This window comes from Setaria viridis, chromosome 7 (genome assembly GCF_005286985.2).
Source record: "Setaria viridis chromosome 7, Setaria_viridis_v4.0, whole genome shotgun sequence".
Taxonomy (NCBI): Eukaryota; Viridiplantae; Streptophyta; class Magnoliopsida; order Poales; family Poaceae; genus Setaria; species Setaria viridis.
Window position 1 is genome coordinate 31358314 of NC_048269.2, and position 13649 is coordinate 31371962.

A 13649-nucleotide genomic window follows, 5' to 3' on the forward strand; every position below is an offset into this window, starting at 1 on the left:
ACTCGGTAGGGGACGGTAGGGATCTCTGCAGGGCATTGCCATAGACGGTAATAAGGGGACGAAGGACGACGACGAGGACCTAATAACGGCAGCGGTGGAGGAGGGATCGATCGGATCGGACGAGAAATTAAAGTCAGAGCCGCCGGCGCGCGGATGATGGTCTCGGGGCGAGGGCAGCGCCGCCGCGCAGCGCGTCGATGGGGGCCGGTGGAGGCAACTCCTGCAGGTACGGTAACTGCTGCGTTCGTTGAGTAGAAGGCCGGCGGCGCAGGCCAGGGATGAACTGACGAGCGAGATGATCGGCGGTAGTTGGGAGCGGCCACCGTGGTAAAATTTCTAAATGCCACGTCCCCCAAGTTTTTTTTCTCTTCACTTTGTTGCCGAAATAAATTAGATTTTATAGAAAAAAGTAAATAAATTAGTTGCAAAACCTAGATCCAATTTTCTTCTTCTTTCTTTCTTGTTGCTAATGTGACCAGGTCTATTCGTTTTTAGTATAACTAAATGATATTGATTTAATTAATATGACTGATGATATATAATTTAACTTTGAAATAGTCCATACTCAACTTCATTCATCTAACTTGATATGTGATTAGAATATAAACTCAACATTCGACCAAAACAGTGATTTTTATAATTTTGTTCGTAATAGTATTACTGAACTAATATTAACAGAAAAAAGAATCATGCCACGTTTTGTTTTGCACAAAGGAGTCTTTCATGGCAATTGGCGAGAAATGTACGGGTCACTTGGAAACTTTCTGCTTACATGGCTCTTCCCGGTTCACTTCGATCCAAACAAAGTCAACATATTCAACTGTTTACACCTTTTGTATATGCTTTGAGAAAACAAAACTAAATTCCGTGCTTTAAATTCATGTAGCCACAAAATTTCACCTGGCCAGTTAATTTCTCAATTGATCTAATTTTCCTTTCTACTATGGAGGGAAAGGTAGTGGGCCCAACTGCCAATAAACCTGCACCCCACGTAACTGCCACGTAATCACTCCCAATCCGTCTCCGGAACGAACAGGGTCCACCTAAACCGAGACATGGCGACCGCGGCCGCCGCCGCTGCCGTCCCCGCCGGCGGCCGTCCGTGCCGCCGCTCCCGACCTCGCTGCGGTCCACTGCGCCTGCACCGCCTGCGCCTCCCTGTCGTCGCCGCCGCTTCGTCTTCCCCGCTCGACCCGTCCACGTCCGCGCCCGCGCCAGAGGGCGGCGGCCGGCTGGTGGCGGAGCTGGTGGGCGCATTCAACGAGCTCACGGGGCGTATGGGGGAGGAACTGGCGACTTCCTCCTCGTCGCGCCTGCTCTTCCGTGCGCTGAAGCTAGCGCTCCCTGCCCTCCGGGACAGCGACGGCGGCAAGGCGCTGGCACGCGCGCTCGCCGTCGCGGCTTCCCTCGCCGACCTCCAGGTGCTATACCTGATCCTATACCGTCTCCCTCTTCCGTTTTGGAGTATATGAGCGTGTTTCCTGGTCATATGAACTGCTACAATTCAAATTGTTTCTTTTTTGAAAACGTTCTTCTGTTATTTGAAGCTTTCTTGGCTTCAATTATTGTTCTCTTGTGCCAAGATTGCATTTTTATCAAGGACTGCGATTAATCAATAGACGATGGTTAGCTTAATTGATTCTCCAAATCAGGGGAAATGAGTAGATTTGTTGCATTTTAGTAATGTCAGTGTATTTCGTCTGGAAAGCTGGGATGATTTATGGATGGAATATGCATTATCTGGAATTTGAATGAGTGGAATCTTTCTAATGAAGTACATGCATTAGCTTGTTGACCAAAACAAGTTTGCTTAATGTTGTGTTACTGATTACTGTTACTATTGTTTGAGTAGTACTTTGTATTCCAATTCTCACTTAACTTTTATAATTTGTCAGGGGTAGGAACTGGACCTTTTCCTTTAGCCACTGTTAAGCTCTCTAATCTAACAATGCCTTTTGATTTCTTGTTGTATGACTGACAACAGATGGATGCTGAAGTCATATCAGCGGGCATACTGAGAGAAGCACTAGATGCAGGAGCTGTAAGCATGAGGGATGTGAAAGCTCAGATTGGGATCAGTACAGCTCATTTGCTGCACGAGAGCTTAAGGCTCAAGCATGCTCCTTCAAAGCTTGACGTATTGGATGATGAAAGTGCTAGCGCATTGAGAAAGTTTTGTCTGACGTACTATGACATCAGGGCGGTGATATTGGAGCTTGCACTGAAGCTTGATATAATGAGACACCTTGATGAGCTTCCTAAGTATCTGCAGCGGATTAAGTCTCTTGAAGTCATGAAGATATATGCCCCACTCGCACATGCTGTTGGAGCGGGTAATCTGTCACTAGAACTAGAGGATCTTTCATTTCGTTACATGTTTCCTCATTCATATGACCATGTTGATCAATGGTTGAGAAGCCAAGAAAGTGAGTGCAAGGCCTTGATAAATTTATACAAGGAGCAGTTGCTTCAAGCACTGAAAGCTGATGACGAGTTGAACAGGATTGTACTGGACATCTCAGTTCAAGGGCGATACAAAAGCCGTTTCAGTACTATGAAGAAACTAGTAAAAGATGGCCGGAAACCAGAAGAGGTTAAAGACATACTAGCTTTGCGGGTAATCTTGGAGCCTCGATGTGATGGCAACTCATCAGATTGGGGCCCCAGGGCTTGCCACAGGACGCATGAAATCATTCAAGCTCTGTGGAAGGAAGTACCAGGTAGAACAAAAGATTATATCAGTCGGCCAAAAGAAAATGGTTACCAGAGTTTGCATGTGGCCATCGATGTCAGCGAACCTGGGAAGATGAGGCCACTAATGGAGATACAGATACGCACCAAAGAGATGCATAGATTTGCTGTTGGTGGAGACGCTTCTCACTCTCTCTACAAAGGTGGTCTTACTGATCCTGGAGAGGTAAAACTCCTGTTTCTTCTATTAAAGTAATGTGTGCTGGGAGCCCAGCCCCCGAGCCTGGGAGCCGGCTGAGCCACATAAGCACGTTGAGTCGCCACCTGCCCACCCTAGGTCGGCCGAGCCGCGGGAGGCACACCGAGTCGTATGTGGCGCCTAGCCCCCGAGCCTGGGAGCTGGCTGAGCCGCGTTAGCATGCCGCGTTGCCTCCCGCTCCGAGCACCCGAGCCTGGGAGATCGGACGAGCGGGAGGCACGCCGAGTGGTTTCTGAGCTATAAAAGGACAATACAAATATTATGTAGCATAATGTAGAATATTTAATAATTGAATAACTCCGAAGTTTAATCGGCGTAAAAGTAATTTCCTCGAGTAGTTAGTCTGTTACGTTTAAGTATCTAGCCTTACTTAGCCAGCAGTCTGCTGAGAGCGGATCTCGAGCTTGTAGACAGGGCATCACAAGATGAGTCGAGGTTTCACAGATTAAAGGGTGTGCTACCCAAGTACTTTAGCAACCGTTAAGAGAGATGGACAAGCCGCAAAGTAGTCCGAATTGTGCGGAAAAGCAAAGAGCGTGCGCTGGGCACTCATAGGGGGCAACCCCCGACTGCTCGTGTAGTGGACGGACCAAGCTGTATAAGCAGTCGGAGGTGTGACCAGGGTGGTCAGCGAAAGTCACTGAGACATAGGAGAATTGAGGCGTGTGGAGATACACGGAAGCCGTACAATATTTAATTGAATATATGACTTAGCTTGGTTCGTGGCCGAGTCGAAGAATGCGACAAGTCAGTTGAAGGCCTTGATGAAGGAGACCGCCGTGGAGTGCGCCAAGAATGTCATGGCCCTTCTGAACACTTCCCCCGGCTGGCCGTGGAGCGCGTCGGAACGGGCGTAGACGAGGACTTTGATGCTGGTAACCTCCCGGAGCTGGCCGAGCAATATCAACAAGCCGCGGAGGACGTAGTAATGAAAAAACTGTAAAATGTATCAATCTGTGCCATGGGGCAAGAAAACTTGTTGATTAACTCATGTAAAGGCAAAACTTCTTCACTTCCTTGGGATGTTTGACAGGACACCGTGTGGCCTAGGCCTATAGCCACTAAGCACCTAGTCTTGCCTAGCCAGCACTCTGTTGAGAGCGGATCTCGAGCTTGTAGAGGGGGCGAACGTAAGGTTGTTTAGGTTTCGCATGCTAGGACGCCGTCCACACGAGTTAGTTGCACAATCTTGAGAGGGGTAGGAGAAAAGTTGGGATCCGGAGGTCGGCGCGTAGCGGGGGAAGCCCCTGAGCGTAAAGGCGAGGGTTTGGTCTGTCAAACAGGTCAGACAACCCCCGAGCGTGATTAAGAGCTCGGCTAAGAAAGTGAGAAGGTAGTAGGTATGCAAAGAACCTCCGGAGTTTTATTTATTCATTATGAGAAAGTTGAAAGGGTACATAGCTTTTATATCCTAAGGGTAGAAGTGCCGCAGGTATTGGATGCTCGCCACAGTTCGGAAACTGGGTGGTCTTTAGATTGGATCTGGAACGACTGCGCGAGTTTTTCGAAAAGCATGGCAGCCGAGTCCTTGAGGCCAAAATGGGCGCAAGGAAGGCACAACGCCGACCTTCTGGGGCGTAGTGCCGCCTCGGAGAGGTTGATGCACTCAACAATGGTGTTACTGATGCGATCTAGCCCCGCGATTAGATCGGAGAGTGTAGGTGGGTGGGTTGTCGCAAGGATGCATGGGATCCTCTCTGAGAGAGAGAGATCGCTGACCTGCTGGGTAAGCGGCGTGATGATCCTCGGGTGAAAACCTTGCTCCGTCGATGCGGGTCCGACAGATGCCGAGCTGGCAGCGGACACCGAGTCGGCGATGGAGGCGGCGGAGTCGGAGTCCACCGGCATGCTCCCAAAGCGGAGCTGGATCGGATTGACGAGGAAGTCCTTAATGCTCTTGGGGAAGATGACGCCGGGGCGGGATGCCATCGAGCTCGCCGGGGAGGATCTCACAATCACCCCTACCTGCGCGCGCCAATTGTCGGATTTAGTGACCGACAGTCCACCGGGGGTTACCCAGGTGGTAGATTTGTAGGCGGGGGAGATCGTAAGACCAAGAACTTGAATGGTAACACAGGGGCGTAGGGTTTAGATAGGTTCGGGCCTCTGTAGAGTAATACCCTACGTCCTGTGTTCTGGTGGATTGTATTGCTGATCGCAGGTGCGAAGAGTTAAACGTGAGGTGAGATAAGTCGAGGTGCGTTCGGGGGGTGTCCCTGGCCACCTTATATAGGGTGATGATCTAGGGTTACAAATCGGATAGGATCGAATCCTAGTCGGTTGTTATATGGAAAGCAATCTGAGTCGGTTTCCAACAAGTATCTCATAATATTCGGGTTGAATCTGTTTTGCCCGACCTCCAAGTTTGTGCACCACGCGTCTTCATGCCTCCATCTATTAGGGCCGACAAGTATCCTGGTCGGTGGGGACCTGTGGGTACCCATATCCTTCAATCAAGTTTTGGAAAATAGCTTCTGAGAGTAATATGTGCTTTTCCTCTAACAGGGGTACTAGAAAACTGTAGGCGAAGCTGAAATCATATTATTCTGGCATTGCTTAGAACCACCATTCCTTGTTATGTTGTGCAGGCTAAACGACTCAAGGCTATTATGTTGGCTGCAGCAGAGTTAGCAGCTCTGCGCCTACGTGATCTACCAGATAGTGATCGAGGAGTTGGCAATTGCAAGAACCCGGCTTTCCGTCAACTTGACAAAAATGGGGATGGGAGAATCAGCATCGAGGAGCTCACTGAGGTGATGGAGGATCTAGGTGCTGGGGGTGAAGATGCAACGGAGCTCATGCATCTCCTTGATGCAAACAGTGACGGCTCCTTGAGCTCTGATGAATTCGAGTCGTTCCAGAGACAGGTAGGTTTATAAGTTATATGTGACAGTGATCATTTTTGTAAAAAATTGTGAAAATGGCCTTCAGGGAGGAAGCTAAAATTTTGATCCCCTTTACATGCCTTGCCTAATCAGATTGAACTGATGAGAAGCTTGGAGGACGAGGATGACCACTACAGGAAGATACTGAAGGAGAAGCTGCACACTATTGATAGCGCTGGTCTCATCCATGTCTACCGCAAGGAGCTGGGTGACAAATTGCTTGTGAGCTGATCTGGAACTTATGACAATCTAAAGAACCCAAGCAAACCACCATTTGTTGTAGCTTTGCGTGCTTATACTGCACCAAGAAATGACCCACCACGAATTGTAAATACTCACTCAAATGTACATTGGCGTTGTATGCAATTCAGAAAAGTTGAAGCTGTCTGTTGAGTTCTTGCTTCAGTTTTCCACATGGTACCATAAGCTGGCAAGGTGATTAATTTCAAGGGTTTCATAATTTTTACACAAATGGTACCACTATGTAGGGAAAATAGCAGATTCGGCACCATACTAGAGTCACATTTTTTTATGCTCAGTTAGTTCCTGAATAACAAGAAAGATAACCTTAAAACATGTACTGCCAGCATCGACTTGACTTTTCTTTTATCCTTTGAAACGACAATGCCTATTTGATAGAAAAGGCATGCAAATTTAAAATCTTTTAAAGCAAACTGGAAAACTTATCTGCATCAAAACTGACCAAAATTTATTTACATCAATGTGCATCAGTCACCCTTTAATGTGGTTAAACTATTGACTAGTAAAAAAAATTGATCCGAGGCTACCACCAGACTGCTGATGTTGTCAGGAAAGACAGGGATGTCAACTGGTAAGTCAATGATGCCAAAGGACAAAATGGGTGGCTATAGCAACTTACAGGGATTTGTTTGACAAGCGTTTTGTCGGTTGAGGTTGTTTTTCCATGCCTTTTTTTTTTCTGATACCAGGAGAGTGGTTGTTCCATGGTGTGAACAAGTTAAAAGCACATGGACTTTCTAACCGTAGTGTGACATGGCACTGAGTTGTAACACAAATACACAAGGATACCTCATGGTCCTCTGCAAGCACTTCAGTGTTTTTATGCTGTACTCACTCCGTCCCAAACTATAAGTTGTTTTGGTATTTCTATGTGTATACTTTTTGCTATGCACCCAGATATAGTATATGTCCAGATATCTATGAATCTAGAAAAGGTAAAACGACCTACAGTTTGAACGGAGGGAGTACTTCGTTTGCAAGAGTACAAATACAGTACCCTAAGTACATATTGTCGGCTATTAAACAATATCATTTATGATTTTCATAAAATAAAATTTTTAAAAGAAATAGTTGGATCCAATGACAGCCACTCTCAGTACTGTTACCGACAAACTGGGTCAACTGGATTTAGCTACTTGATTGGGGGGCATTGCAAGTGGGCACAATCATCCAACACGCTCTTGAATGCATGATAGATGCCTTCCTTATTTTTATCTCTTCCTGCCTCGGATACATTTGGATAAGGAAGGTATATATGCTTGCAGATTTTTCTCGGTTTCTGGATGGCATAGCTGATCTTGAACTGACTATGAGGCGACTTGGTCCCTGGCTTGCTATCGACAGTTTGCAAGGATTTTGTAAAATGGTTTGCCTGCATGTACAATTGTTTGGTCAAAATATATACATGATCAATAAGCTTTTGCCTCACTAATCAGATCACCATGCATATGTTTGCCACGAACAACAATGTTTGGCACAGATTTATTTCTTCCTCACAATCAAACTCCAAACATAACGCAAGTCATAACTCATAACATACAACAGAGTGTGGTCACCTCCTTTTCCTTCAGTTCTCTAGATTATGCTCTCTCTCCCTCTCCCTCTCCCTCTCCCTGCTCATGCAACAAGCAATTTTTCTTGCTTATGTAATTTGCTCATTACTTACTGCAACATCAAATCCACAGTTCCACACTAGACGATAATCGATGATGGTTAGCTTGCAGCTACTCCAGTGAATCCTGAAGAATCTGATGACCCGGCGACGGCATCGTCATGGGCGCCGGCGGTGCGAGCAGGGTTGACGACCCTGCAGTTGCGCCTGATCTCGCCCTGACTCCCGGTCATCACCTCGATCTGCCCCATCTTGAGCATGGACTTGGCGAACTTGGTCTTCCACGTGGACTCGCTGCGCACGAAGGAGTTGACCAGGGTCCTCATCGTCGCGTTGGTCATGAGCGCCGCGTCCGAGATGAAGAGGCCAAGGTTGTTCTGCAGGCCCACGTAGTACTTGTTGTCGAACTTGTTCGGCGTGATGAGGTCCATGAACGGCGTAGTCGTTGGGAAGAACTGGCTGCTGTTGGACGGGCAGACGCTCCTGAGCAGAAGTGCGTAGGCCTTGCTCAGCGACGGATCAACCTGTAAACCGCAGCAATGGATGGCCGAGTAAGATCTTCACTAGATAGTAGATACATATGTATATGCTACATGAAAAAAAATATAAAATTCGTTTCTGATATTTCAGGGTCGGCTCTTCGATAAAATGTTTTCTGACTACAACTTTTAGTAAAAACATGTGAATAAAAACACTGATAAGCTAGTGCAGTACGTTTCACGACAAATCCAAAACCTTCAGCATCCTAGTTTTTGGAGAGGAAAATAAAGTATATATGCTTACACCGTCTGAGCTGCTGAAGTTGTGGATCCGGTCGCCGAGGTTGCCGATACCGGCGAAGCTGTCGCAGTGCGAGACGCCGAGGGTGTGCGCGCCGGAGAGGACAACCATGTCCTCAAGGGTGAGGTTCTTGGAGGCGAAGTTGTCTACCAGTTGGGTGGCGTTGAAGAACGGCGGGGGCAGCTGGTTGAGCGCCTCGGTTGCATTAGATGTCCGGCCGTCGCGGCGCCCGGCCGGCACCTGGTAGCCGAGGCCGCCTGAGAGCACGACGCTGTCCCGGGCCGCGAAGGCGAGGATGTCTGCGCAGGAGACCACACCGGGGCACTGCGCCTCCAGAGCCGCCTTGGCGCGGTCGACCACCTCGAAGAACCGGAGGCTCGGCTTGTTGGGGATGGCATCCTTCTCCGCCGTGTTGTTCGGGTTCGTCGTCGAGTCGATCAGCACCGAGCCGTCGCAGCCCTGCAAAGGAGGTTTAAGCGTCGGTGCCGTCACTCTCAGGTGAATTCCTTTACTTCCTCGCGACCTCACAATAATAGTGCTAAGCTTTGTGACATAGAAATGGTATCTAGAACTGTTATGCAAAATACTTCCATTTCATCATATTTTTCAGAACTTTTCTTATGTGCATGTGCTTACTCTGACGAAGCAGTCATGGAAGTGCATGCGGATTATCGCCGGAGCGACGCCGGAGTCGTTCCTGAACGCGGCGGCGACGGTCTGCTGCACGATGGTCTCGGCGGCGGGGCATCTCGTGTCGTAGAAGCCGAAGTCGAGGCAGGCGGTGGCCGAGAGCAGCGCCGCCAGGAGCGAGAGGAGCGTGGTGAAGCGTACGCAGCAGCGCCTAGTCATGGCTACAGACCTCGTGCTGCTGCCGTTTTGTCTGAATGCACGCACAAAGGGGACGGGGGTTTATAGCGCGCTGGAATAGAAATTCTTGCCCGGCCGTAAATGGAGACACTCTGAATATTCGTCGAAAATAGGTGAGTTCTCTGGGCTAGTTTTTCTTTACATTGTAGTATTGACTCGTTTCCCTCTTCTTGGGTAGGTCACTAATTTTATTTGAATGGATCAGTATTTTAGTAAAGCAACAAGGAATACAAAAAACCAACGATAAAACGACGGCTTACACTTATGTGAGTCGCTTGCTTGCTTGGCCTGAGGCCCTAGCCATTGAGCATTAGCTACAATGCGCCATAAGGGAAGCCTTTTCGAAAATCATGAGGTCTGGTCCTTAACTAGGATGTACCGTGAGGGCTTAAAGGTTTGGTCCTCGTTCAAATGGCGAAAGTCATCAGAAATCGTCACATGAGGGAAGCCATTAAAGCACCTTCAAATCTTGACTTTGTGTTTTATAAACTTAGATGGGTTTTTAAATATGTATAAAAATATTCTCCCATACAGAACTGTACAATCCTTTGTGTAGACTTACTTTTATGCTTCCTTTGATGTAAACTGCAAAACATCCAGTTTTCATTAGGGTCATACTTATATATGGATTATAAGCATAATATCATGTTTTTAGATAGCTTATATCTGATAGGGTGTATTCAGAGTGAATGAACTTGACAACCAACTGCAAATTTTATATATTCTCTAATTCCAAAACAAAAGGTTTGAGTTAAGCAAAACAAAAGTCGTGATTGAGAACAAATTATATCCACAGAACATGGAATAAAGAAAAAATAATATTGAAAGCTACAAAAGTAACAAATGCTCCGTGCTGCAAGTAGGAAGGAGCAGTTGTAGCTTAAATATGAGGAAATTCAATTAGTATGGGCTAGTGCTTTTAAAGCCATTTCTCCTCGACTAACATTACCTTTGATCTCATGAAACCATTCACTTTCAAATCATTACTTCCTCTGGACCATTCCTCCAACGCAGCTAATGGGTCACGTCCCTCCTTGACTGACTGTGCTCTTAGGACTCCATTCAGTGTCCATTGTAGCCTGACAGTAACCCAGTGTCTGCCCAGTTGCTCAATCGATTCCAAGTTGCCCCCTGGACCATGCTAAGACCTGCTACCACACTTGACACATGCCCGACCATTGATTTTTTCTTCACGTGTCTTTTCAGTGCTGTTCATGTACTTGGTAGTTGGTACCCCCATTGACTTGATGATTTCGCCTCATAACAATGATTGCCTTTTGAGTTTATTTTCTTGTGTTTGTAGTGAGCTCTCTGTCCCCACAAAACCAGAATGAAAGAAAAATGATTGTTGTCCGGTTGTCCCGTGAAGTTGGGGAGCTGAGGAAAGATCAGCAAGTGCGAGAAGAGAAAATGCCAAGGCATACGATCATCACGCATTATCTAGAGCAACCCTCTTATACAAGCTTGTAGTCAAACCATAATATGGCGTCAAAACATTATCCTGCATTCTTGGACTCTCAAGACACTTTGCCTAACAACGAATAATTATCCTAGTCTGTCGTGGCATTTGGGTTAATAAAGAGGATGCTTATCATCATATGAACACAACTGTTACATTTTTCTTTAAAAAAGGTTGAAGTGTCATGCCGAATTCATTTTCTTTCACAATCATGTCATCAGGACATTCAATCGATTTCCTAGTCACCTCTACTATTCATGATCAAGGTAAGGCGTGTGCATCATCAGTTAGATCTGAGCAAAACTTAGCCCGAGATGTTTCATGGCCAGGCCCCGCCCAAAGTAGAGGGGGACCAGCAAACCGTCCCTGGGCTGTAACGCTCCACCAAATTGGAAGCCCAAACGGCCCAAGCAACCTGACCGAGCACGCGACGCGCTGCGCGCCTGCGCGGGGTGCTCAGTTTAGTCCCACCTCGGCGGGACGGAGCGAGCGGAGCCGGAGAAGCGCTATAAAACGAGACCCAGGCCTCCTTCCCAAATCATACCTTTCTCGGCCTTTTGGCTAAGATCAAGTGTAGTATCTGTTCTTATCAGTTTAATATCTGATATGTGGGCCATGTGCCCACTTCGATATTAAATTTATTTTTTGTGGGGGAGGGTCCACCACAGTGGCTTGCCACTGGGGCCCTCGAGCGTCGCTCGGGCGTTGCACTACAGCCCGAGCCTGGCGCACCCCAACCAATACGAAATAAAAGTTTTGTACTGGGCCTTGATAAAAAGGGCCTCTTGAGGTTTCCGTCGGTTGGGCTAAGCCTACTCTATTTGTACGCGGCACTCTTGTTTCATTTGGCGTGGGTTCGTTGTGCCGGCAACAAGTGATGTGCTAGCAACCCGATATGCCTGCAGCCCCGGTCTGCGCTACCGCTCTCTCGAGTCTCGACGACGCGCTGCTCATCCACAAGACTGTAGGAGAAAGGGGCGTTCTGGGTGCGCGCAATTGTTCGTGAAGAACACGGCGTCATAGCAACATCGGCTGAAGCCAATGGCGCTTACTTGGCTGGCTGGCGCAGCGACAGAACGGCCGAGTGGGAGAGCTGCACGCGAGGTGCTCGACGAAATGGCCAGAGGCCCACTCAAGGCGCGTCCCGCTGGCGGTGGTGTACGCCAAACTGAGCAGTCTTTTTTTTTCTTGAGCATGAATGTAGCTTTCAGCAATTTGACGGGTGAATGTGTTATTGCAGGAAGGCCAGCTGCGGGAGAGTAGAATTATTAACTCCAAGTGATCCTGATCCTTGTGATCCTTTCTGCGAGTACTCTATATGCATGCTCTGTCCAACAAAATTACTGGAGAAATTTCAAACTAGCTCACTTTGTCTCTCTGGATGTTACTGTTGGCAGGTTATCTCTGACGGAGCCAGCTAGATTGCGCTGTTAAGCACTATTACCGTGCTGATTAATGGTAAGTTCACATTTGAACCGTTGAAAAGGTGTGCTTTGTTGCTTTCACCTTACATTTCTACTTGGGTCGCATTATCCTTGATTTAGTATTTATTCATGGGTTCCATATCAAAATACCATCCGTAAAACAATGGTTGAAAAGAGATGGAATACAGAAAGATCGTATATTAAGATTACACAAACAGATATACATACACACTTCAGGAAACTGTGGCACAAAACAGATATACATACACACTTCAGGAAACTGTGGCACAAACATGTTCAGAGGTGTTTGCACAGCATGTTCCCCACCTTCCGAGAGAATAAGGTGCCTGTGAACTACGAAACAAAACATCGTGTACATATTTTGCATGTATTGATGCTTGTGGAGAAGTTAGACAGATTTGACGACATAGGACAAAGGTCACAGGGAGCAGGAATGGAAAGGAAAAACAATCCTTCCTTTCACACACATTCATGGTTAGGCGTCACTTTTTTTTACAGTCAACTAGTTCCTGAACAACATAAAGAAAACATTAAACAGGCATTGTCGGCATTGATGTTGCCTTTCCTTTTCCCTTTGAGAACGACAATGGCTAATGGATAACAAATATGTCTGCATTCATAATCTTTTGACAGAAACTGGAAAAACTTGTCTGCATTCTAATGGGACCAAATTTTGTTACAATAATATACACCAGTTGCTATGCTGCAGTTGAACCATTGGCTAAAATAAAATTGATTTAAGGTTACCTAACTACTGATGTTGTCAGCAAAGATTGGGATAAGTGCTAAGTCAGCTAGGACCATATTCTTTATGGACATCACTGATGTGAAACGACAGGGGGCTAATTCTTTATGGATGCTTGTTTGACAGGCTTTCTTCAGTCATTGTTTTTTTTTCTTCAGTCCTTGTTCTTCCATGTTGTGCTTAAGTTAAAAGCTCAAGGACTTTCTAACTGAAGTGTGACATGGCACTGAGTAGTAAGTTGTTTTAACACAGCTGCACAAGGATACTACAATAACTTTCTGCAAGCATTTCGATGGTTTTAAGTTGTCTTTCCATTTAAGACGGAAAGCTTCTTTACTTGAACATATTGAAAATTTGGTGGTTCTCATAGCTTTATGTGTGATATTTCCATGAGTATTTTCATGTTTTGCAAACTTTCTATCGTTAACGTTTTGCAAATGTGGCATCCGCCCGCCTTGGCTCTTTGAAATATAAGATTCTCTTCAGGCAGAGTGGAAATACTGAGCCCCAAGTACATATTGTTGGTGAAATGGTTATTGAACATAGTAACAATTAGGATTTGCAATACTTGGATTTTTTTTTAAAAAAATAGCTGGATTGAATCATAGTCATTCCCAGTTGCAGATCACTTAGGGAAAAACTGGG

The 13649-nt window shown here is 46.5% G+C and overlaps 2 protein-coding genes, 1 long non-coding RNA gene and 1 other non-coding gene across 4 annotated transcripts; 3 read left to right on the forward strand and 1 right to left on the reverse strand.

Moving 5' to 3' along the window:
* The first annotated feature begins 1027 nt into the window (after window positions 1-1027).
* LOC117865807 (GTP diphosphokinase CRSH1, chloroplastic) lies at window positions 1028-6228 on the forward strand. Its single transcript, XM_034750045.2, has 4 exons — window positions 1028-1421; window positions 1985-2917; window positions 5539-5817; window positions 5929-6228. The coding sequence occupies exons 1-4, from the start codon at window positions 1056-1058 to the stop codon at window positions 6064-6066; spliced, it is 1716 nt and encodes a 571-aa protein (XP_034605936.1). The 5' UTR covers window positions 1028-1055; the 3' UTR covers window positions 6067-6228.
* Window positions 6229-7545: 1317 nt separating this feature from the next.
* Window positions 7546-9417, reverse strand: LOC117865568 (peroxidase 5). Its single transcript, XM_034749794.2, has 3 exons — window positions 9125-9417; window positions 8492-8947; window positions 7546-8232 (listed from the first exon to the last, which is right to left on the reverse strand). The coding sequence occupies exons 1-3, from the start codon at window positions 9335-9337 to the stop codon at window positions 7810-7812; spliced, it is 1092 nt and encodes a 363-aa protein (XP_034605685.1). The 5' UTR covers window positions 9338-9417; the 3' UTR covers window positions 7546-7809.
* On the forward strand, window positions 9330-10908 carry LOC117865569 (uncharacterized). The gene is made up of 2 exons (XR_004642563.2): window positions 9330-9468; window positions 10659-10908. It is a non-coding gene; the product is annotated as an uncharacterized lncRNA (long non-coding RNA).
* A 446-nt stretch (window positions 10909-11354) lies between these two features.
* Window positions 11355-11551, forward strand: LOC117866041 (U2 spliceosomal RNA). The gene has a single exon (XR_004642739.1). It is a non-coding gene; the product is annotated as a U2 spliceosomal RNA (small nuclear RNA).
* Window positions 11552-13649: the final 2098 nt, after the last annotated feature.